The 26,123-nt window shown below is 43.8% G+C and overlaps 1 protein-coding gene across 5 annotated transcripts in view; it reads left to right on the plus strand.

Annotated features, from left to right (window-relative positions):
* Positions 1–7,126: 7,126 nt before the first annotated feature.
* EVL (Enah/Vasp-like) overlaps positions 7,127–26,123 on the plus strand; it is a 120,352-nt gene continuing 101,355 nt past the window's right edge. For 2 of the 5 annotated variants that reach the window (XM_058806635.1, XM_058806636.1), the window contains exon 1: positions 7,127–7,248. In XM_058806635.1, the coding sequence (XP_058662618.1) occupies positions 7,226–7,248 (23 nt within the window). In that variant the 5' untranslated portion in view covers positions 7,127–7,225. Of the gene's footprint in view, positions 7,249–19,258; positions 19,413–26,123 lie in introns of those variants that run through there. The other 3 variants (XM_058806632.1, XM_058806634.1, XM_058806633.1) reach the window with 3 other exon arrangements.

Genomic DNA, 26,123 nt, shown 5'->3' on the forward strand with positions numbered 1-26,123 from the left:
TACAGCAACATGACAATATAAAAGCATTGAAGTATCACTTAAGGAAATGTATAAGAAAGAGAAAGAAAGGGTAAGAGTAGAAAGATCTCACCACCCATGGCCCTCACAGTGAGGCTTGGTTGTTTTTTTATGTTAGTTGGTCAAAGTGATGGTTGCAGACCGATTCCATGAGGATATGGTAGTGGTGGCAATCCTAAAGAGGCAGTGGAGAAAAATGCCCAGACCACCCCATCTGTTGGGTTTATAGTCAGTCAGGTTCAGGTGGGAGCACCCAGGTGCCTCCCTTGGGGCAGGGACTTTAGGCTGGATGATGTTGTGGATCAGGGGATGCTGTGGGAGTCTTTGACACCTTTGAATATGTCACAGCTGCTCTATCAGTGCAGTTACAGTCTTTGACACCTTTGAATATGTCACAGCTGCTCTATCAGTGCAGTTATCAGTGCAGTTGAGGCTGTTGTGGCTCATTATGGCCCATCAGCAGAGATAAAAACCATCAGGCCACTGTACTACCTGGCAGGGGAGTTGTCACAGCTGGGCTCACTGGAGTGAGGCTGGGGTGACAGGACCTGCCTGCTGGGGTTGCCTCTGTCCTGACCTCTCTCAACACCAGCTGAGCCCCGAGGGCTGGGCTCACCCCATTCTGCACTGCAGCAGCTTCCCCAGTGCCTGAGCCAGCAGCATGCCAGCCCCCTTGGGGATACTTTCCTCTCCCCAGAGCTGGGACCATTGAACAATACTATCCCCATTATCTTATCTCATGTCCAAATTCCAGCTGATAGGCATGTCTGGGGAGGTGTGGGCTTCAGGGATGGTGGCAGGTGGGCACCTGCTTCTCTGCAGTTTGCTCCAGTGGGCAAAAGCCCTTCTATGGATTTAGAAATGTTTAATCCATTAAGTGTTTCAGTCTCTCGCAATAAGAAGACCCAGTTGTTACTAGGAACACTCTTCCAATGTTCACCAGAGAAGATGTCCAGTAGACACTGGTATTTTCCATGCAGCATAACTTCTGTCTTGCCAGTATACCTGATAATGAGTCACAAATTCAGCAATGATGTGCCCACTTGTGTGGGGGAGGTTGCTTGGTTTGTGGTGGCTGCTACTCCTGACTGCAAGCCTGCCACTGGACAGGTGAAACAAGATCCAGGCCACTGGCTGGCTTGGAGATGCCAAGAAGGCAGGGTGTTTGTGTGGGTATGTGTATTGTATCCATGTCTGAAGCACACAGGTGTGTGTTTGGTGAGATAGGAGGTGTACACCCCACAGAAGTGCCTCAATGTTTTATTGGGAAGTGCCCTTTAGTGGATGACTGACCATGGTTTATTCAGACACTTTTTCCAGTTCCACTGACATTTCATTGATAGTGGGGATAATGCTGGTCAAGTTGTAACCTCTAACTTCCCTTTTTCCCCCACTTAATCCCTCACATTTTGGAAAAAGTCAAATTGACTAATTTCAGCTAGCTTTAAGGAAGTTTACAACATATATTTCTCTTTATTTTCCCTGACGGTGTCTTCTGTGTTCTGCTCTGTGCTTGTACAGATACAAATCAGGAAAGATGTAGCTGCTGTAAGATACTGTGGCTGTCAGGTGAATATTGAGGCAGTGTAATTTATTATTACAAAGCAGACTTCTGTCTGCAGCATGATTCAAATTTGTCTGTGCTGAACAGGAAAAAAAAAAAAGTTGATAATTGTTTATCTTGGAAAAATAATACATTATTACCTTGCACTTCAAATTTGTGTAGCCTGGTCCCTTTCCTTGGAAGGGATTTTTGGATTTTTATCAGTAGGGTCATAGAATGGTTGGGTGGGAAGGGACTTTAAACTGGGTGGGATTTAATTCCCACTCCCCTGCCATGGGCAGGGACAGCTTCCCCCAGGCCAGGCTGCTCAGAGCTTCATCCTTGGGCACTTCCAGGGATGTGTGATCCACAGCTTCTCTGTTGCAGTGCCTTGCCACCCTCACAGGAAAGAATTTCCTCCTAATACCTATTCTTAACTGACCTTTCAGATTGAAGCAGTTGTCCCTTGCTCTGCCACTACAATTTGTATGATTTTAAATAATTTCTCATAAACAGGAAGCAATACCCAAATCCTGGTCATCTCAACTAACATTTGCAACCTACACAGACTGAATCTTAGTTTTTAGATGTTTGGTGACTTGCCCATATTTCTTCTTTCACTAATTTGAATTTATCTCATATATCCTTGTCTGTTGTTTATGTAAGTTGCTTTTCCATTTTCAGCTTTCTGTGGTGGTCAGCACCACACAGTCCTACACTTGGCTGGATATTTCAGGCACTGTTGCAGTGATCAATAACTTAATAATCTGTGTGGAGCTTTTAGCTTTCACCCTGACTGGCTGAGTTCTGTTGGACTGCTAGCTGTGACTTGGTGCTGTCCCCAAGGGCTGATAGAAAATCAGTGAGAACCCCATTCTCTCTGGTTCACTCCAGTGCATCTTCCCTGAAGCACTGGAATGAGGCAGATGGATGTGAAACAACTTCCCCTTTGAGCCCTGTGTGCTGGTCTGCACCTGGTACAGGGTGTCTGCTCCTGAAAATGGTATGTGATACTCCCAGAATGATAAGAGCAAAGCTGTGGGGAAGGCATCAGCCATCCTGTGGTCAGGAATCTCAAGCCCTGAGATTTGCAAAGCATGAAGCATGCTTTCAGCAAAGTGGAGAGGGGAAAAAATTGATTTTTTTCTGTGCAAATATTCATGGGTTGTGATAATTACAAGATATATAAGTGAGTTAGGATTTTTTGGTGAAGGTTGACATCAGGAAATCAAACTTTCATGGTCAGCCTGGAAACCTGAGAGTGAAAGGAGAAGCCTGAAATATGTTGGATTATCCTTGTGCATCAAAATTCACATTGTATGTTAAGGCAATACATAATAGAAATACCATTAATAAAAGGGGGGAAAAAATGTTCATTTTTGCCCCACCCATCCTCCCCTTTAACAGCTGAAGCTTTGAGTCAGTACTCCAATACTGAATGCATCCTTGTTCTGTAAACTTAAGGGTGCTGCAATTATTGTTACAATTTCCCATACCTGAACAAACAAAGGTAGCCACTCCTTTTATATTTCAATAAACATTTTAAATCTTATTTTCTTAAGCCCACAAAAGATATTTGAACTCAGAGTCAATCCTGTCAAAAGGAGATTTTTCAGCATATCCTGGGATGCTGCCTGTGATTGCCACATTCTGCACAGTGCAGAAATTTTGGAGATGCAGTGAATGAACACTCATCAGATATGCTCTCGTTGACTCATTTCCCTTCTTTTTGTTTTCTTCCTCATGAATTGAAGTGAATGCTGAATTTTTCAGTACAGTTGCAAGGTTTTTTTTTAGAGTGGTCTGAATATCACTTCAGCATGATGATAATGCAGGCTTAATGACAGAAGTCCACTGTGTCAGTGCCTTTCTTCCTTTCCTTTCTTGAGCAAGGGAATAACTTCATTAAAATGTCTCAGTCTGCTTGTGATCAGATAATGTCACCAAGCATTGGCAAAGGCTTTGGTGGAATTTCAGGTCACGAGGACAAATGCAGACACACTGATATACTAAATAACAATAATGCAAATGTTACACATGGGGAAATGGGCTCTTAGCAGAGTATCAGCATGAGGCCCTTGGATGGCAGTGAAATTCTAGATAAAGCCAGAAATCTCACCAGTATCCTCTGCCTTGTTCTGGTTTGTCATGCTTCCAGGCTTTTTGTGCATCCTTTGCTTTTTTGACAAGCTTTCATCAAGGATAACCACTCCTATTACAGTCACACTTGTTTGTTAGAGCCCAGCATTAAAACTCCAAAGTGTTTCCCAAAAAGTTGCTGCTTATCTTCTGTGTCTCAATGTCACATCTTTTCTGGCCTCTGATCAGAAGGTGGGGTCTGGCTCCCACAATTCCCATGACATAAATTGTCCCACCCAATCTTAAGCAAATTTTTATTTCATGTGACATAATTTCAATTTTTGTTAAAATGAGGCACATTTGTCATCAAATGTCTGGACTGGTTACACTGCCAGGAAGGGAACAAACAACTTCTTGTGAAAATTTTCATTGCTGATTGTGGTTTCTGACATAATTTCTGTCTGCTCCTCAAGGCCTTCAGTCTGGCTCAGGGCACAGGAAGTTGCAGTCTTTGGTAAAACTTTACAAGGAGGTATTATAGTCCTGCATTTATGTATGAATTTGGCCACTGCATGTGTTCATGTGACTTTCTGAAACTCCTGTGGGTTCTGTTTGGTAAAATTTCATGCTGAGCCACATTCATGCCTACAGTGGGACATGATCTCAGCTCTCACTATTGAATATGGGAATCCCAGTGATTAATTAACCAGAATTGAGACTATTGGTTGTCTCACATGACAGAAGTCCTGCTGTTTCTGTGTGTAATGCTGTCAGCTGTTGTGGAAGTGCTGGCCAAGAAAAAAAAAGTTAAAATGTTATCCTAATGAAGCCTTTCAACAGCTGACCTCTGCTGTATATGAAAACTTTGTAGAGGATGTTTGCTTTTCTAGTCCTTCACAGTGAACTCATTGATGACAGAAGCCTTGACTTGAACAGTTAACTATTTATTTGCATTGTGGCTGTTGAGAAACTGCAGAACTTGGAAGAGCAGACAGTGATTCTGTCAACTTTATTTCAAGAAGAATGCTTAGGGGAAAGCAGTATGTTTGCCCTTAATTCTGTAGAATGGTTTTATTTTAGACAAACAGCATGAAAAAGAAGCACCAGCCCTCTTCCACTTGGTTCAAGTCAGAGGAAGATTGTGGTGAGCAGGAAAACAGAAGTGCAGAATTCTGTCCTTGCCCCATGAGGGACCTTGGCTAGCTCTGGAGGTATAAATCCATTCCCTGCAAGGTCAGGAGCAGAGCAGTTGCTTGCAAGGGGTTCCTGTGCTGTGCCAAACTGCTGGGGTGCTGTGTGCAGTGAGCACACTGTGCTGAGGCTCAGCCTAAATATGGCAGGAGGCTTCTTTGATGGCTGTGTTGTTCTCCTCTCTGCCAGTTTTAATCTTTTATTAGGCTGTAGCCAGAATCACCTACCTTGCAGTCCTTCTCTTGCTGGATGCCTGTGGAAGAATTAATTTCTGTCAGATGGTGTGACTGCATGTGTTTTAGTGTTCCTACAGCGTGCCTTTATTGTCACTTTACGCTATCACATTTGTTTAAAGGAAATAAAATGAAACCCAAGGTCACTACTACATTAAAAACACCATGTCTCAAATAAATGTGGATTTTTTTTTTGGGCTGGGTATTCCCAGTGCTGGGTTTTTTTGCCATGAGTGCCTTTTCCTTCTATTCCAGCCCTTTTTCTCTGTATTTCTTAGATCCATGAGATCAGATGCCACAGTTACCATGGCCTGTCCCCAATCCCTGTGTCTAGGAGATGTGGCAGTCTGTACCCTTTGGATGCTTTTCCAGCCTCCAAATCCCACAGCTCGGTGGGGCAGCCATTGCCCTAGAGCCTCAGGAGCTGTAGTTGGGTTTGGATATTTCAGACTCCAGCCAAAACCCTCCATGTGTTTCCTTGTGCTAGAAACCAGCCCTAGCACTGAAAGAGGCAAGGAGGGGAGCAGCCCCAGCAGTAACTTTGAATTTGCTGTCTCCCTGTGGCTTTCCCAGGCACCATGTTCTCCCACTGCCTCATTCTCTCTGTTTTCCAGGGCTGGGACTGACTTCTCAGGTTTGAATCTCCCTCATTTCCAGCAATCCCCACCTTTCACCTGCTCTCTAGCCAGCAGAGCCTGTCCCCCTCTGGCCAGTGCTGGCACCCATGGGTGTCCCCACGCTGTGGTGGCTGATGATGAGGCTGATGCAGGGTGCACAGCCTCAGGGTTAAACCTCCACTCCACCCTCCCCATCCCGATGCAATGTGCACAGCCTCAGGGTTAAATCCCCATCCCTATGCAGGGTGTACAGCCTCAGGGTTAAACCTGCCCCCTGCCCTCCCCATCCCGCTGCCGAGTTTGGCTGCCTGGGCAAAGTCTCTGCAGTCTCATGGCTAACACCCAAACAACCCCTAAGCAAGCTGGTGAAGGGAGTGTGATTCCTGCATGTCCAAAATTTCCAAGGGATGGCGAGCTCTGGCTCCTGCTGTTTGGGGTGTGCTCCCCAGCACTCTGAGCCTCAGCACGGGTGGCTGCCGTGTTATTTCCAGCAGCAGTGCCGTCCCTCGCCGAGCCCTTCCCGGAGCGTGGCCGTGCTCTCCCCGCGGAGGGGGCGAGGCTGCAGCCCCGAGCCCGCCGTGCCCCGCTGCCCCCGGCACAGGGTGGAGTGGCCGTGCCACCGGGTTGTCCCCGTGTGTCGCCCCTGGGGTGCGCAGCGGATGCTCTGCCCCCTGCGCTGGCTGCGCTGTTGCCATGGAGACTGCGTGCGCTGTTGCTAGGCAGCTGAAGCATCCTCGCCTGCACACTGCAATGCCACGAAATGCTCAACTTTCCTCATTCCTGTCTCCCTTCTGTGATCTCGCAGACATGACTCCTTTGGCTCTTAGCCCACCTCGTTCAGTGGCACTGCTGCAATTTCTTGGTGTTAACCCTGTAAACCCTAAAAAGCCCGTGTGGCCCTGCAAATGGGGTTTGTGGCAATGAGTTCAGGGCTGAAGGAGTTAAAGTGGTTGGGAATAGACTACAGAGGAAATGATTTCTAGCAGATAAACTACTTTAAATGTTCTGGCATTCATGGAAGGGGAGGTTTGTGGATGCAGTCTTTTGTTCCATCACTGATGGTTTAGATGAATAAAAACAGACTAAAATATCACTACAAGGTAAGAAAACCAGCTTGAGTGGGCCTAATTTATCTCTTTGGTTACAATATATATTTAGTTTTTTATTATCCTCTGCTTGCGCTTGCTGATTTCGGTGTAGCGTGTGAATGATAATTTAGCTGTGAAGCCTGTCGTGTGCCGTATTTGACTTATTTGGCTCGAATAATGAAGATATCAGCCTGTATTCTTGGAGTATACTGCATTAATCAGACTTGCAGGAATGATCACATGGTACTCTATCGCCTTTTCCTGTTAGCTGCTGCTTGTCAGCAGCTGGCTGAGCTGTAGGCTGCAGGCCAGTATCTGCATACCCTTTCTCCTCAGAATATTCCAAATATACTCCCTCGTCATTATGCATTTTGCTGCAGTTTGACAAACTAAATGGTCCTCTGCACGTTAAGAAGATTATTTTCCATTTCAGAGCATTTGTGTAGTTGCTAGGCCATGTATGCATTTGAAGAATTCAGGTAGGCTCTCTGTTTTATACATCAGTGTGCTCGGTTTTTGTTCTCACAAGATTTTTGCTGTGTAATGTCAGTCAGCTCTACAGTTAGCTCTTCAATGTGCAGATTTTTATTGTGTTTTATAATCTCTGCCCTGTGCATGGGGAGAAGTGCTTGGAGGGTTCGTTGCAGGTAACGGGAACTTAACTGCATGATGGAGTGCAAAGCTGGGTAATTGATGATATCTTGCACAAATTTCATGGCCATGCAGCCAGAGACAGCGAGTGCAGGGTAGTTATAAATATAAACCAGAAACTGTTCTCTTTGAAAGGGTCTTTGCTATTTTTAGTTCTGGAGAATCTGACAGATGCTCCTTCAAGATAAAATACTGATGGTGATAGAGAAGAGAAAATTGATGCTTGGATTGTACATAGGATTATTTTTTATGCTGCTGCAGAGTATACATGTCTTTTTCATAACCTTGTAGGTGCAGAATTCCTTATGAATTACGTTTAAAAGAATATTATTGTTTTGTTTGTTGGGGTTGGTTTGTAGTTTGCAAACATTTGAACAACTGTGATTGTTAGAATATAAAATTAGCACTTTTTATTTGATATTGGTTCTGCTCAGTATTGCCTCTGCTCCCTCTTCTCCATCCCCACCCCCAGTATAACTCCATCCTTATGCAAGTATTGAGGTCTATTAAAACCCCAACAGATATTTGAAGACATGAAACAGAATTTCTGCCCTCACTAATAGACAATTATTTTCCTATGCAGTTTGGGACTTGAAAAAATTCTGGTCAGTACTTGTGGGGTAGGGAGTGTCTCACTTTTTGTAAAAAAATGTTTTGCTTAATGTGTTCAGTTGTTGTAACTTGTGTTATACAATTGTCCAGATAAAATGGTGACAATTTTGAAACAGCACTAGGCATCACCCTGTGATAAGTTTGTCTGCATATTGTTATAATAATGTATCTTTAAAATATCTTTCCTTTTGAGTCAAAAAAATGGATTGTTTGACTAAGCATGTAACTAGAGGAGATGATGGATTCTCTTTCTATACACAATGAGCATTCTTTATCAAATACCTTAAAATTAAACTTTCTACCCTCAGATTAGATATTTTTAACATTATTTCTGCCTTTTGTTAGGCAAATATATTGGCAATTCCTACTATTTTGTGACTTGCTGCTCAGTTCTGTGTGTGAGTGGTGGCAAAAGCAGGTACAGGACACCCCCACTCCCCAAAATGTTCTGATTCCAGCTGCAAGGGCTGAGGAGATCCAGGCTGACTGTGTGTATTCCTCCTGTTGTGAAATGCAGCATGAATGCTGTCTGAGGGGAAAGATTTTACTGGAAGACTAGATAATGCTGTGTAACTGCTGTTGTCAGGGCTGTCAGGAGATGCTTGGAATCTTGACATTGCTGATTGTTGGCAGTAAATTAAGGTGCAAATGGGCCCCAAACTTGCTGTGCCACTTACTGTGCCCGCAGAGTTGTTTGTATTTCTGCCAGTTTGCTGGGTCCTATTCTTAACTGAGTGAAATTCTCAATAAATCTACAATGAGAAAAAAAAAAAAAAGGATGTTTTAAAAATTCTGCTTTTAAAGCCTTAGCTGTCTTTCAGTGGCTTTCCTAGACATCTTGGGCCAGAGGGACACCTAGTTTTATGGCAGGAATGGCCAAATGCTGATTACACACCCATTATTAAATTATGTGTCATCCTCTCTTAGACTTGATTTGAAAATAGTATTAACATTTGATGTGCTGACTGCTAGACATTTTCTTTTAAATTTTGCACTGGTAGGGTTGGTGTTTCTGTATAGCAACATTTAAATGACATTTGTTTTATTAGGAATTTCCATGGAGTTTGGTTGAGGTTGCATCTGCATGTTGATGGGTTTTTTTTAATGGTATGATTATTCTCGTGCCTGTGGCTATTTCAGATTTTGATGGCATCAAAACAAATCTTGCAAGATAAAGATTAGAAAGAGGTTTAGTTGAGCAGTGGGGTGGGAGCCTCCCTGCCATGGGCTCCTGGAAGCAGAGTGGCTGTAGCAGCAGAGGGCACTCTGCCCCAAGGGCCCCAGCTCTCTTTTAAAGATCCCTGTCCTCCGTGTGCACGAAACACGGGCTTGCACTCATCTCCCACCTTGGCTTTCACCTGAAGGGGATGCTCGTGTGTGTGTGTGCTGCAGCAGGGCTGGTCCATCCCCCAGTGCAGCCACAGGCCTTGAGCACCCAATAAAGTGTCCCCAGAATGGGTGATCCCAGCAGTGCCTGCTCATGCAGACCTGTCCTGGGGATCCCATCACTGCCTGCTCATGCACACCCATCCTGGGGATCCCATCACTGCCTGTTCATGCACACCCATCCCAGTGATCCCATCACTGCCTTCTCCCGTCCTGGGGATCCCAGCAGTGCCTGCTCCTGCACACCCATCCTACTGATCCCATCACTGCCTGTTCATGCACACCCATCCCAGTGATCCCATCTCCATCCTGGGGTTCCCAGCAGTGCCTGCTCATGCACACCCATCCCAGTGATCCCATCACTGCCTACTCCCATCCTGCTGATCCCATCAGTTCCTGCTCATGCACACCCAACCATGCCATCTCTCTGTGTTACTCTGCTCTTTTTTGTCTGTCTCCCCACTGGCCCTTCCAGACCTGCAGGACTCCCCAGCAGGGTGGTGCGGGCTGTGGCACCCTGAGCCTATGCCAAGAGGTATTGCTGCAATCAGGCCACCCAAGCTCCCCCCTGATTTCATTTTGATGCAGCCATCTTCACTTCCCTGGTGAAATGGTGCCAGGTTATTTTTGTGAAGTGTTAAGCAGCTGCTGGACCTCTCTGAAGAGTTGTCTCACTTAAAGACTGCAAGTGACTCTGGTGTATTGTTTGTGAAAAACTTATTTGTAAAGCCCTTTGGGATGAAATCTTTCCTGTGTGGTTACTGGCTGGATAAAGAGAGACTCAAGCCTCTGAAAAATAGGGAGTAAATCCATAGAATAATCTCACAGCTTCTTGTATCAGCCAAGCTTGGTTTATCTTCCTCTTGGAAAGAATCTAATATCTGCGGAAAAACTTTGCTTTTAAAGCAGGGTTAATGGAGCTAAGCCTCTTCTCAGTCCATATGGGATTCTGATTTCTGTGATCTGTGGGTTGGGCCCATTTTATTGCTGATTCCTGCACTGTCTTCATAATACCCCAAAGCTCACACACATTTGGGCTATAACTGGAGGCAGGATTGTCTGTAAGCTGTGCTTTTATGACCACAGTGCTGTAAGATGACTCTGCACGTGAAGCCATCGGAGAGATGGTGCACCAGGCCACGAGCAGCACTCCTCATTTGGTATCTTCCACCCAGATTTAGCTCTCTAGTGGCAGAACACAAATGCATTTTCTTTTCTTTTGTTGCTATGCCTTTATCTTTCTGGGATGTTACTTGGTATTCTTCGCAGCGAGCTGGTGTCTGTCTATTTCTGCTACACCACCCACCACAGCATCGCAGTATTTTTAACTACATCTCCTATTCCCCCATCCAAAGAGCACAACTGAGAATGCTACAGGAAGGAAGATGAGTCTCTCAAAAGAGAGAGCTGGCTCTGAGCAGAGGAACTGAAACCCACCGATGAATAGAAAGCAGAGCTCAGAGTGAACGTAGAGAATTTGGCTGCATGGGGAGCCTCTCACCTGCTGATCCCCAAAGCAGCAGCAGCAGCAGATGTCCTGTGGGAGCAGGTGATCCCTGATGGGGAGATGAAGGCATTGAGTTTATTGTACCCACAAGCATTTCATGGCTGAGTTTAGCTGCACAATTGGATCAGCACACAGGAATTGCAATGTTTAAGCTGCATTTGCTGCTGCCAAGCAAAAAAAAAACTGAATAAGCCAAATTAGTGAAGAATTTTGGTTTTAGCATGATTCTGCAAAAGTGAATTCTGGTGGCAGGTGCTCACCAATTGCCTGGTCTGACTTTGAGTGCAGTATTCTCCTCTCTCTGGTGACCAACAAAAGGACACAAGGAAATGGAGTGAAGCTGCATCAGGGGAAGTTCACACTGGACTTGAGGAAAACATTCTCCACTGAGAGGGTGGTGGATCACTGGAACAGTTCCCCAGGGAAGTGGTCACAGCACCAAACCTGTCAGAGTTCAAGGAGTGCCTGGACAATGCTCTTAGTCATATGGTTTAGTTCTTGGTAGTACTGCAAGGAGCAGGAAATTTGGCTCGGTGATACTTATGGTTCCCTTCTAACATGAAATGTTCTATGATTCTGTAATTTCACTGCTAACAGTTTAGGTATCTCCAGGGTACCTGGCATGTTTATTAAAGAACTGTATAAAGGACAAGCACGAGCATTTTGTAAAGATGGGTATTACAGTAAAAGGCATGTGACTTTTCCTTCTCCCTTCCCCAACAAAGGGATGAAAGGCTGGTGCTATGAAGGGATGCAGGCCTGTCTACAGTAGCATTTCCTGCTGAAAATTCCTAAGAAGAAGGCCTTTTAAATAATCCAAATTTTCAGAAGTGACACTGAATAATGAAGTTTGGATAGCCAAGCAGCTTTAGGAAGCTGTAGGTGAGGTGCCAGCCAGCATGGCTTCACTGAGGGTGAATTGTCCCTGACAAATATGGAAACCTTCTCCAGTGAGGTTACAGTGTTGGTGGATAAGGGAGGAATGACTGTCATCATCTGCCTGGATTTGTACCAAATGTTTGACACCGTCCTGCATAACACCCTTGACTCTAAACTGGAGAGACAACTGAGAGATGGACAACTTGAGGGTTGAGAAATTGGCTGGATGGTGACACTCAAAGAGCTGTGGTCAGCAGCTTGATGTGAGAGTGGACACCAGTGCTGAGTGATGTGTGGTGCTCTCGGGCCAGCGTTGGAATTGGCACTGTTCCACATTTGTTGGCAGCATGGGCAGTGGGATTGAGCACACCCTCAGAGGGTTGGCCAATGACACCAAGCTGTGTGGTGCAGACAGCACACTGGAGGGAAGGGACCCTGACACACTCGAGAACTGGGTCCATGTGGACCTCTTGAAGGTCAGCAAGGCCAAATGCAAGGTCCTGCACCTGGTTCAGGGCACTCCCAAGAATATGGAAGGTGTCCATGGCAGGGAGGTTGGAACTAGATGATCTTTAAGGTCCCTTCCAACTGAAACCATTCTATGACTCTATGACAGCAGAAAAGGATTCCTGTTCCTTGCTGCAAAAAATGATACTATTGATGAGTAAGAAGCATCAGAAGAGTTGCCAAAAGACTATTAGACATTGCTACAGGTGTTATAGATGTGTAATGGGATTGCAGCACTACAGGGAAGTGGAACACGTTGTTGTTCCAAGTTGGTGACTCTGACCCTCCAGGTTAGATGGAGCAGCTAGTGAAAAACACACCAAATGGTGGAGTTAATATTTTCTGACAAGAGGGGAAAAATGTGAGGAGTAATTGTTTCTGAGTTCAAAGGGTGTTAAATGAAAGGGAGAAAGAAGGTTTAAAAAGGAGAATATTCAAGGATGGTATCTTGGCAGACCATAATTAGTTGCAGGATTTTCTGACCTGCATAGCTGAACTCTCCAATTGTATATCATCTTCAAAATGTCCTGTAGGTGCTTAATAAATAACCACAAATATGTGAGCCTGGAAGCTGCTGGCTGGCCAAGTCTCTGCTTGCTCAGTGCTTGCAAAGAGTGTCCACCAGTGAACCACCAGCTGCTCATGTTCCTCCCTTCTGTCTTCACATGGATACACAGAATTTCACAGAATCATGGAATGGTTTGGGCTCAAGGGACCTTAAAGACCAACTAGTTCCAACCCCCAGCCTTGGGCAAGGACACCTCCCTCTAGACCAGGTTACTCAAAACAACATCCAACCTGGCCCTGAGCACTTCCAGGGATGGGGCAGCCACAGCTTCTCTGGGCAGCCTGTGCCAGGGCCTCACCAGCCTCACAGTACAGAATTTCTTCCTGATACCTGATCCAAACATCCCCTCTTTTGGTCTGAAGCCCTTCCCCCTTGTCCTATCACTCCATGCCCTTGTAGAAAGACCCTCTCCCTGCTCCTTGCAGCCTCTTAAGTTCTGGAAGGTGCTGTAAGATTTCCTCAGAGACTTCTCTTCTCCAGGCTGAGCAACCCCAGTTCTCTCAGCCTGTCTTTGCAGGAGAGGTGCTCCAACTCTTGAATGATCTCCACGGCCTCCTCTGGACTCTCCCAAGCGTCTGATGTCCTTCTAATGCCTCAGAGCTGAACATGAAATTTGCTGAAAACGCATTGTTGAGACAGAAGTTTTTGATTATCTGCAGGAATTGGCAAGTCTAGTGGTTCAATATTCAAATGTGAATATTCCATATGATGCATCTCATCAGAGAAAATGCAGAAGCCTGGGTGGCAAATTATGGTCCCAATGAGATCTATAATATCCTTTACATAATCCTTCACCCTTCATTTTGTGACTGAGAGACTAATTTTTTTTTTTTCAAAAACAAACTTGCTCTAAATTAAAAAAGGAGGAAAAGGAACTAGTTTTGCATTTTTCTTTTGCTGAAGGTGATTGCCTCAAATCTGCTCTTTGATATTGGCAATTGATTTTAGATCCTTGGCTTTTGGACAGTTGTTATTTATCCACACAAGGCACATACCCTGAGGAAATGTTGCTTCCTTAAACAGCAGATTGAATCAAATGTTTTTGCTGACTTTTTTTCCCTGTGACAACTGACACTGCAGTTGCCACATATTTCAGTGGTTTAGCACAGAGGCATTTGAAGAGAAGGAGAGAAATGCTTCTAAGAAAGTAATGTGAGAATGCTGTTGCTGGAAATGAAGATAAGCACACACTATTCTCATAGTGGCTATGTCGAAATATTTCTACTGAAGAGGAAAATAGGTAGAGACTCTTTGTTGGAGGTGGTGGAGTCAGGTTTGGCAAGATTTTAAGGGGCAAAAATTCTGATGCTTGGGCATATAATCTTATCCCAAATATAAATATGAAAGGAGACTTATCCTGAGATATTCATTGGATTGGAGGAGCTCCACTGTCTGTGTAGGAGGTAATTTCCAGTCACAGTTAAATCAGAGTAAATTGTCTGTGGTGTGTGTATTTAGTGCCTTAAACAGGGGCAGTCTGTGGGAGTGTTCCTTTCTTTTCTCCTGTTGGACTGCAAACCCTACAGAGTCTCACTAAGGTGCCTAAGGCTTGGTTCAGATACCTGACATCTGCAGTGCAATTCATTTCCAAACCCAAGGAATTTCCTCTCTGTTCCCTTTGCCTTCTAGGCATGATAACCCGTTTTTGCATTTTTGCCTTGTCTCTCTCATCTCCAAAACATGTTTAGCCCCCCCTCCCTTTTTAAACCAACCTTGTGGTAGTGTTTACAAACAAGAAGTGTCTGCTGTTGTTTAATGAGGATCCAGACACACTTTTCAGACCTGGAGGTAGTTATCAAGGCACATGGAAATTGATGTCAATCTTTAAAATTAAAACAAACACGAGTACAGATTGCTTCTTCAAATAACAGAATTTATGATAATTTTTAAATCCACCTATGGGCATCCATTAGAGCAAGTCATTCTCAGTCCTGTGTTTTCTAAGCCTAAATATGAAGTCCATAAAGATTTGAAGTACTTCAGCTGAACTTTCATGGGAAACAGCTGCTGCCCACTGCTTCCTACCTGCAGTGCCTGCTCCACGGGGGTGGATGCTTGGTTTCAACATCCTGGTGTCTCCCAGAGATGCTCATTATCTCTGTCCCTGTCCATATTTTCAGCTACAGGACAGCATGGTTATCCAAATTCCCTCTTGCCTTTTCTTGTGCAACAAGGCCAAATGGATAAAATTGCTCTTTTTGTTATTTCTGCTATTCATGAGGTAGGTACAGGATATGGGGGCTTCTTCCTATGATCCATTCTGATCCTTGTGGTGTGAAGCCTCAGACGAACGGAGATAGGGAAAAGAACAGGCTGAAAAGAAATAAAAGGAGGAAAAAACAGGTAAAAATTTAGGGAAAGAGATGATTGAAACTTTTTTTCAGACTGAAGGAGGGTTTTATATAAAAAGGCTCATTCTTTCTTCAGACTCTAAAAATGTTTATAATAAAAGAAGTATTCCTGCCAGCTTTTCCTCCACAGACTGTCTTTGCTTCATGAGACAGCACTTTTTGATGCCATTTCATGTTGTTAACACTGTTCTGCCCAGCCATCACAGCTAAGCTGCTGTTTGCCAAGGAGCTGTTTCTTATAAAGTGATGTTAAAATGGAAGTAACAGATAAGACTTTTTGACATGCATTGCAAATTATTTGAGATCAAAGTCACATTCTTGTTTTAATTGGGGAATGGAAATCTAAGAACCATATTTCAAAAATGAATAAAAATGCATTTTACATGGATCAGATTTTCACAAGAGCATGTATTGGCTCTGATTATTGCAGGGAGGAGGACCAGCTGGATGCTATTTATGTGGAAAATTGGCCTTTGTCTTTAAGGGCTCACATAGATGTGCAGTGTTTGAATTATTTGAAAGTTTCTGCTTGTTTTTCAGTGATGAAGAGTGTAGAAAATGTGATTCTGAGTTTGCCTGTGTGTATGGCAGAATGAGGGGAGCAGGCATTTTGGCCCTAACACTGCTGTATGGTGCAGCTGGACTGGTCCTGTTGTGGTACTGGGACAATTTTGGTGCAAGAGAAGCAGCAAAGGATTTAGGAGTCCTAATGACTAGTAATATGAAGGATGGGGGAAAACCCACCACCCCCACTTTCGGTAAAGGATCAATCTCAAAGCTTGAGGATGAGACTTCAAAGGCTGTACTGGCTTGTTAGGCAAGATTATTAGTACTAATAAGAGGTAATGCTCTCATGCCAGTAGCTCCCCTATGGTAATTTTTAACTACTCCATATAACCAATGGCATTTTCAAAGCTCACTCAGACAGCACAAGCTCATTAAACAGAGATAGGCATTTATTTAAACTATTTATAAAGTTCAGTGTGTAAGGGAGAAGAAAGAAAACGTGTTGTTAAAGAAAAGGTGAAAATGAAGTACCCAGAGGGTACAGCCCATGTAAGGTATCTCTGTAATTTGACATGAAAACTATGTCTGATTTACTGCAGAAAATCCTGACATTGCTGACCAAGATGAAACAATATCCTGCTTTTGAAGGTCGAAGTAAGAGAAAAATCAATCCTGAAATACAATGTGATTTCCTAGCATCAAGCCTTAGGAAGTGGAGGGGTTTGTTCAGAGGGACACAGTACACTTGGCATCACCTCAGCTCCCACTGCAGTTCTGCTCCTTTCAGATACGATTTTCTCTCCCCAGAAAGGGTCACATCTGTGCCTGCAAGGGCACAGGCATTGGGTGTGGGTGTGAGCTCAGTCCTGCAGCTTCCCACACTCCTCCTGAGCTCCAGGCCCACTTGTGTGCTCTGGGTCTGCATCGGGATAACCTCGGCTGCCAAATGCTGGGGATTTCAGCTGGCTGCTCCTGTGTGTGGGTGGGGGAAGGCAAGGGCTCAGACACGGACTGGTTTCCCTGTAGATGCAGAATTTGGCTCTTGAGGTCTGGAATGTGTTTTCCTTTACTTTTTTTGGTTTATTCTGTCTGAAGTATCTGAGGTTGGTCTGTCTGGCCCGGCAATGCTGAGGATGAGAGCCTGAGCTCTGCCTTGGTGTCACACACAGGGATTGACACTCTTGGGGTCCCACCAAACTCCAGGAGACTGATGCCATCTTACTTCTTGGGCCTTTGGCCCATCACCTTCCCCAGCATGTGTTGTGATCCAAGTGCAGCACTCAGCTGGCCATGCTTCACCAAATTAAAGTTTCTGGTGGTTTCTCAGAATTTCTGAGATTTTCAAATCTTTAAATACAAAATGCAATTTGCATGCTTGTAAATTACATGGGTTTAAATAAAACAACCAATCTACAAACTGCTACATCTTGTAGTTGTTTCTCTGTACTCCAAAAGGATGATACCAAGCCTTTTGGTGGGTACCATGAATAGGAACTTGAATTTTAAGAATGCATTTTGAGATACATATCCTGATTTACAGAGTCCATCTGGGAGAGAAGCTATTGATAAAATCCAATGCAAGAAAAGCAAAACAATGTCCTCGTGTTTCTGCATAGGAAAAATGCACTCTGCTGCAGATTTGCGCTTGTGGTTTAAGGTGATGATGAGCAGAAAGCATATTTCCAGGGCTTTCTTTGTGAGCAGATTACTTAAACCCAGATTCCTTCAGATGTCTGAGCTCAGTCATGGAAGCATTAAGAAAAAGAGTCAGCAACTTGACTAAGACTGCTCACTGAAACCTTTATTAAACTTTAAGGAAGGCAGTGAAGCAAGGACTAGATGTAGATGGGTGTGGAAAATAGCTGTGGGGACAGGTGTTGCTTGTCAGTTTTTATTTTACTTGGATGTTCAGGCGAGCCGAGGCAAGCGGGGACAGAGCTGCTGGGGAAGGGGGGCAGTGCAGGTGCACTGAGGCAGCTGGAACTGCACCTCTCACTGCAGTCCCCTGAAATGTGCATCACAGATAGCCATCCATCCAGGAACTTGGGCTGGAGGAGCCAGCTGGGCTTCCTTAGCTGGTGTCCAGCATGCTGACTCTAGTCTGAAATCCCAAATCACTGTAAGTTCAAGGGGAGATAAATCTGACAGGGCAGTTGTGCTATAGAGCTGAGGATTTTTCTTTAATGCTGGGATTTAGTGCAGATGCTGCCAGGCATGGTGCCTCTGTGCCCATGCACATGGCGGGCTGTCCCCAGACCAGTTGTTAAAGGCAGAGAAATTGAGGTACAGAGTGTCCTAAATCCTGGGAGTGGCACTGATGAGTGAGATCCAAGCCCTGCTCTATGGCTCTCCCTCATCCAAGGATGCCTTCTCTCTGAAACATTTCTGTATGTATATATATATATATATATATATATATATATATGTATGTATACGTTAACACACTGAGATAGTTTTGTATGTGTGTTTCTATTTGTTCTGTAAATTAAAGTTTGTATTATGTGAGCAATTTCCTTGAAATTTCCCTGCTGGGTTGTGAGCACAGAGGATGGAGACAATGACACTTTGTTTTGATTTCTAGCCCAAATTACTGTGTACAGTGATTCAAGTGTGGCTTCTAGACAGGACTTATTTATATCTGTCCATTAGATTTGGAAAAAGGCTGCATGTTTATTTACACTACTGCAATTCAAATCTATTTGTCTGCTACACTTAATGACAGAATGTGTGGGCTTTTATATATATGGAGAGAGCTATTTATATACAGACAAATTTAGGCAGAAAGCAACGAATGATTTTTTTTTCATTAGTACATGTTTTTAACAGGCAATAGGAAAAGGGAATTTGGTGATAAACCTGAAAAGTGTCAGATCAGAAGATACAAATCCCAGAGAAATAGGCCTGGGAATTATGACTGAGAAGGACTGTTCAAAGAAAAACACATGAAAATTAATAACAGCTGTTTTAAAGGTAAATATCAGAAAAATGCTGTCTTTGTAATGGTAATCACAATAGTGTTCATATAATAGTTAATAGTATCACTGTTTTGATGAGAAGCACAGAAATCCCAGAACACTTTAAAGATGTTCATCAAGTAACTCAGCGTTCTGGCAGAGATGTTAAAATTATCCCTACTTTGCTGTTAGTAGGAAAAGTAAGGTTAAATAAAATGCCAAAGGTCAGATTCCAGATTAATGTGGTGCTGGGAATAGAGAACAGGCTCAGACTCTTTCAACCCAAGGGCTTAATTCAAATGTTTGAAATGGAAAGACCTTGCCATGTTGGGAATTCACATTTGAGTTCACTCTTCAGAAAGCTGGTTGTCTTCTACTTGTGTCTTTTTTCTGCAGTGGAAATTAGTCCCATTTTGAGCCATGAGAGGATTGGTAGTGCTGTGGATGCAGTTGTGCAGATGTCTGGGATGAGCTTCATTTCTCCTAACTCTGAATGTCTCCATCCAGGCTGGTCCCTGTGGGCTCCTTGTGTAATCAATGGAGAGAAAGAACTGCTGCTAACGTGATTCATCTGACCTGTTTTAGCCACCTACTTTGGGAGTAGATGAAACATGCTCTAGAAACACTTTTATTTCTTCTGATTTTAAGTGAGTCCAAACGAAGAGCTGACAATTAGAGTTTGTCTGGACTGGACAAGGTGAAGCAGAACTCAGAACTGAATGTAAGCGGCTCTAATATTTTGTCTGGCTCAAACTGTGGCTTACCTTTAGAAGTTTATCTTTTTTATACTGGGGTTTTGTATGTGTCACTTTTCAGTTTATCTGCTTTACTCCAGCTTCTGGCCCATGTTTTAATGTCCATTAGATTTAACAGCAGTTTCGGAGTACAAAAATCACCCAGGTACTGTCTTATTGACTTGGGTGAGACCACAGCTTTGAATTCGGTTTAGTGCTTGAATGCATCTCTTTATTCCAGGAAATGGAGCAAATAAACTCCCTTGTAAAACATGATGTTAGTCAAGACAGAACTTGACTCCTGATTGGGGTACAAGCGCCTCTTCCAACAATATCACCTATTGCCCTCTTATAGAAAGAATTTTAGAGGTTCAGTTCATTGTTATCCTGATTCTTATCACATTCCCTGAGACGTCCTTTTTCTTTCAGTTTACTTTGAATTCTCCTTGAAATATATTTGGAATGCAGTGCCTGTGATGCTTACACAGCCATCTGAAGACCACTTCTATAGGGGTACCCACAGCACTACTGCATCAGTATCCTTAGGTTAATGTGTTCCTGTGTATCCATGCAGGCTGTCTATAAAATCCCTCTCTCTGTGTTAAGGTGTATGATGTGTTCTGTGATTTTGTTGTGCTTTGGCTTGATTATGTATATATAATAGCACTGAAACCACTGAAATTCTGTGCTGTCATGAAGCTTTCCAAGGGAAAGATGTATTTAGAAGTCCAAAGACTTCTGTACCTGGATAGTAAAACCCATCCAGATGAGGAAAACTGAGAATAGCTTCATGTTCTACCTATCTGCCCTTTGGGATGCTGGAGAAGTTGTGGAGTGAATTGCAGGGGATTTCAAAAGGTTGCTGGTGTATTAAATACCTGAAACACAAAAGCAGATATGTCAAAGTGTATCTGATCTTCTCCTGGTCTGTGACTTACACTGACAGTGTAACTTTTGTCATCTCATTTGGGTGTTACAATCTTTATGCTTTGAATCAATTACCTAATGAAGCTGGGATAGCTGACATTTGCCTTGTTTTTATGAAGTGCTTTGTTTTAAATGTCATCCTAGACCAGCCTGCTTTCACTGGTGCAGTAGTTTGCAAACACTAAAAAGGAAATTCCTTTCAAGAAATAATCCCTGTGCTCCTGTTTACATGAGTTGTCAAAGCCTCAAACTGTTGTGTTTTTTGTAGAGTAGCTGGGGATGTTCTCCATGCAGTACTACTTTATTCCTGCATTAAATCTGGCTTATAATTCATTAACCATTGAAATAACAAGAAATTCGGATGGACCTTAAACATGGTTCATGCTTTCTGAAAACTTGGGCAGATGTGGCCATTGTATCCAATTTTAAATCCTTTGTCACAAGGATAACTGACGACTTTTTGTTTTAAAAGCTGAGCTCTGGGACAAGAAATCCCATATCCCTTCTTACCCCTGACTAAGCTTTTGCATCTCACTGCTCTGAGAGATACAGCTGTGCACTGAAAAGTGCACATGAATATCTGAGCTAACAGTTATTCCAACCAAGCCTATGTTGAACTAAAGGCTACAATTATCTGCATGGCCCAGGAGCTGATCCCTTCTTCCCTGGTATTGCCAGCTGCAGAGTGACTGAACCTTTGGGTTTCCTAGGGCATGCTTCTAAATGTCTTAGCAACTATTAAGATGAATATATAAATAATGTTAAATCTTCCAGTGATAACATCTTTATTGCAATTATAAGGTGGCAGTTGCTGTTCCTTTAGTAAGAGGGGTTTGAGTTTTGGTTTTTTGTTTAACTTGGCAGTGAATTGATACTTCTCTCCTTGCCAACTGTGTCACATGAGACAATGAACTTCACAGTGAAATCTGACTATAATAAAACACATAATCTGTTTCACTTAGTTTTAAAGAAGGCAGTTGTTTAAAGCAGCTGGTGAAGTACACAGATGTTCTGGTTGAGGGCAATCCAATATTGAAATGGCATAATGTGGCAACAAACTCACATTTTAAAATGAATGGCTGACAAAAAATATTTAGTTAAGCACCCTACCCTTAATTATAGTGGCAGATATTTTTCATCTTGGAAGCGTGTTCAAAAGGTGCTGAACACCCCAGCATTCTTTGTGCAGAAAATGCTGTGTTGCAGTTCCTTAATAAAAAATGCATTCACTGATTTGCTGGACCCAATTCCACTCTGTGAGTTTGCTGCCTGAGTCTGCAAGTGAAATGACAGTGGTTGTGCAAAGAGGCTTCACTCATTTACAGACACAAGTGCTGTGAAGCCATGTAAGAAAGGAAAGCTGCAGTAAGATTCTTGTGTCAGGGTCCTGCTCCTTTACGGGGACCAGCAGAGTTGAATTTTTAAGCTGGATGGAGAGCAGCTGCCTCAGTGAGTTTCCTTGTGGAGGCATTTTGATCATAATATTTTACTCATCTCTGTGAATGCCTGCCCAGTGAAGCATGGAAGTGTTGGGCTTTCTCTCCCCGCTGCAGAGGAGGAGGTCAACTTACGCAATTTCCTTGCACTTCATTTCTTTGAATTTGCACAGCTGCCCTCTCGGGACTGCAAAGTCCCTGGCCCTAGGGCCTGCCACTTTTGGAAGCTTCTAAATGTCAGGTCTAATCTCAGCTTTCATTTTAAAAAATCCAAAGTTCCTTGACTTTTTGCTTGCAGAGAAAATGGAGCTATTCCCAGTCAGTCAAATCTTGGTGCCATTATATTTCTGGGTATAAGGTGGGAGACAGAATGAGATGTGACTATTGCATTTTCCTGCAATAAAATGAGGCATGGTGCCTTCAATTACACCAATTAAATCAATTACATAGTAACTTTCCTCATTATCCCAAGGGCCCTGCTTTACACAGGCCTGTTCTCTAGTGCAGCCTCCAGCACCAGAAGCTCTTCACAGCCCACCCTGGCCAGGCAAAGACCAGGGCAGTTCTGCATTGCCTGGTTCCCAAGGTGGGAGCTCATCACAGAAGACACCCAAGAGCCTGAGGGGAGAGGGTGTATCAGGGATTTTCTCATTCCCTCTTCTGTCTGCCCAATTTGAAGCCATTTACTGAAATAAAGCTGCAGTAGTCTAGCCTGGAATAGAAGGTAGGTAGGTAAGCGATATCAAAACTATAGTCTATGACTGAAAGTACATTTTATATCCTTCCCTTAGCTGCTCCAACTTCCAGTTCAACAGTTTTAGCCCCAGGGTTGTAATTTCTGCCTCCCTTCCCTGCCCATCAGCTCTATCATTGACTTGAAGTGTAAGTCAGACCTGCAGCTGTCAGGGGGCTGGCAGTGGTTGCCTGTGCATCAGTGGCTGTTGTCTGATGCTTCTGGCAGCAGGGCTGGTGCAGAGACTGTGAGGCTCACCTGCTCAGATAGCACCTGACCAAGCTGAGCCTCGTGTCTGTGTTGGCATGATGCCAGTTCATTAGTGCCATGATAATTTTGGCTGAGTTGTACTCACAGAACTGGAAGTCACATTTCTTGTTTGCAGGAAGGGAGTGGTGTTTGTCCTTCTGCCATCCTTGTCCGTGAAACAATTTGTCTTTCCTGTACCAACACGCATCACCCAGTGCTGTGTTGATTAACTGCTTACATTTTCTGGAATTCATCATCACAGGAACCTCCTGTGTCTCAGAGTGCTGGAACCCTGCTGCCTGCTTGCATGGTCTTGGAGGCACTGATAAGGAGAGCCTTGTTCTAGCAGTGTTGTGTCTTCCCAGCCTTTAGAGGCCATGAGGCATGCAGGAGCTCTTTTCTGAGCTGGGAGGGTGCAGGTAGAAAGTATTGAGCTCAGCAGCTTCACCGTTTCAGTGCAGAGCACTGTCAGATTTATTCTCGTTCCCAGCTCTGTTACAGAGACCCAGAGTTAGGATGGGCTTCAGAAAGATGGTGGGATGTGGTGGATGGATTGGGAGCAGGGTCTGGGAACACCTGGGTTTCTCCCTAGGCTTGTGCTAACACTGGGGTGTCTTGGGCAAAAAGATTCACTAAAAAATGGGGATAGGTAGACTCCTGGAATATAAAGCTACTAAGGTTGCAACACTCTTCTTTTGGAAACAGCTTCTACTCAGGTGTTTTTTTCCTTTCAATGACCCCTCCTGGACAAAGTTATATTTGTATTTCCATGCCACACTGTTTTATAATGTGACTTCTCAGTCTGTGGCAGGAGTTGAGGATGTCTAGGCTTTAACACATTCATTCAGATTTAACTACCTTTTCAGGAAAATATTTAGAAGTACCTTCTCCATATAAGAGTTTTTCTATTGCTGAAAATGAATGTGCTGCCTTGGGGCAAATGAGTATCTTCTTATTGCTCATAACATGGTTACTTTAAATCTCCTGCTTTTATTGAGAAAATTATCATCCTTGCTGAGGATCCCTTGCTGAGGATCCCTCCATTAGTCTCTCAGGAAGGCAGTTAGTAGAGATGTGGATGAGTCATGTGAAGCCTTGTGTCTCTTAGTGCGTGTTTGCAAACCTAATTTTAGTCAGTCTACTCTATTCCACTCTGCCAAAATTAGATAACATTGTTACAGCTATGCAAGTGTTTAAATCAAAAAGATTCTCCTGATAAATATAATTAGGAAAAGCCATTCTCTTTAGCTGTATTTAGCTGTATTCAGTCATGGATCACAAATACATCCATCTTTTTTTTCCCTACAAAGTACCTAAATTTTGGGTTTTAAGGCTGCTCTCAGACCCACTGGCTTCAGCAGGCTTTGTGTCACATCCTTAACTATCACACATTCAAATGTGTGCCTGACATTTCCTGTGCATCTTTGTGCTTGAAAGTGATTGTTACCACTACAGTGTTCTGCCTGCAAATGCTCTCATGAAGCACAGCAACAGTTTAAATAAAGATTTCTTGACTTGCCAGGAAATTGTCCTGTTTACTGTTAATTTTTGTGATTTCACACTCTATCTGCTGGATTTGTATTTGAATCTCACCCTTTTGCCCTTGGGAAGCAGGGGATCTGACAGAAAGGTGTTTTTATGGTCACAAACTGAAGTCAACAGGGAATGGGACAGGAGCAGAACCTGATACGAAATATCAACAGAACACATCCGAAGAGGAAGAAAGAAACTGATAGTGTTTGTAAATTGACTCCTAAATGCTCCATCTGATGCCGCTGCAACAGGCTTCTAGCAGCATTTGTTACTTCTGATTAGATTTGTTAGATGTACTAGATGACAACAGTCTATTTAAACATCCAATAATACTCTTGTTCTAGCATGTTTTGGAGTCCTATGGGTATTATATTTGGAATTGTGGGGACACACAAGAAGCTTTTATTCTTTCTTCCTGGTACTTTTGTTCTGATTCTATGGCACTTTGCTCCTGAGATCTCTTTGGCTTTTTGTCTAAAGAGGACCAGACGTGGAATCTCTGGACTTGTGTTTCTCTCCAATTGCTTATGTTGGAGGAATGAGCTTAAGTCACAAAATCTCCTTTGCAAGATGAGATTTCTTGCTCCTTTCCTCCCAGACACATCATCTGTGTGCCAGCAGGGGTTATCTCAGAGAGAGGTGTGCTGCTCCCTGTGGAAGAGGTGGCTAGCTCCGAACCAAGTGGGTGAATGCAGTGGTTAAAGAGAAGAACGAGGGCTGGCCTGTCCCCTTGTGTGCAGCCTGCATGGGGAACAAGTGACTCATGCCCTGGACAGCATGTTACAGGCCTCTCACAGCTTGGGATCCCACAGCTGCAGCTGATGTGTGACCAGTCATCCAGCATGGCTGGAGTGTGGGGCTGTGGAGCAGGAAAATTGCTGGGATGTGGTCCAGAAGGAGACTACTGCACTGGAAAATGTCCTAAAAATATAATTTTTAGCAAGATCTTTATGCCAAAGAGCAGCATCTTATCTCACAGACATGAGTGAATGTGGGATTTTATCCTCTGGGATTAAAAGGGGCTGGGGAGGGGAGATTGAAATATCTCCATCTTGGCCTTATTGATCCTTCAGACTTCTCTTATCCTGTGGGTTTTTCCCTTTCCCTCTGCTGCCAGTGTCCTGCTATGTGCTGAGGGAGGGCAGAGCCCTTGCTTGCATTGCACCTGTTTTCTGGGTAAACAGATTCACTGCTGTTGACAGCAGCCCACCAGCTCCTCAGCCTGCTGCAGTTCCTTTTGAATAAACAAAGCATATTTTGGTGGTGTGCAATGCTTGGCCATGGCAGCAGAGAGCCCTAGCAGGTGTCTTGAAGGCCTCTAGAGATGAGACAACAATCCCCAAGCAGAACATGCAGTGGGCTGGCTGCTTAGCTGATGGAAGCTGGCCAGCCTCCGCTGGATTTCACCCAGGACAACTAGATTAACACAACACCAAAAAAACCCCGCTTGTTTTCTTTCTAACCAGCAATGTCCCCTTCTCTTCTGTCTCTCAGCAATCTGTCCCCTCATCTTTCCCCAACTTTCTTTTTCTGATCTTTTCCCTCCTTCCTCCTGCCACAAGGATCAGAAGTACAAACACACCATTTGCTAGTCTGAAGTAACCCCAGAACAATTTGCCTTCTTGCCACAATCTTAGATACTGGAATGTCTTAGATATTCCAGGAAGCAAATGCTGCCTTTGTTTTTGAGAAAGACTGGTGGGGAACTTGCAAGAGGCAGGTGAACTCCTGTGGCACACAGGGACAGCAGCACTGTGCTGTGGTATTTGCTGGGTCCCCAGGATGAAGGAAGATCTGACTCTATGTTCTTAGAAGGCTAA

This window comes from Ammospiza caudacuta, chromosome 6 (genome assembly GCF_027887145.1).
Source record: "Ammospiza caudacuta isolate bAmmCau1 chromosome 6, bAmmCau1.pri, whole genome shotgun sequence".
In the NCBI taxonomy this organism is placed as follows: domain Eukaryota; kingdom Metazoa; phylum Chordata; class Aves; order Passeriformes; family Passerellidae; genus Ammospiza; species Ammospiza caudacuta.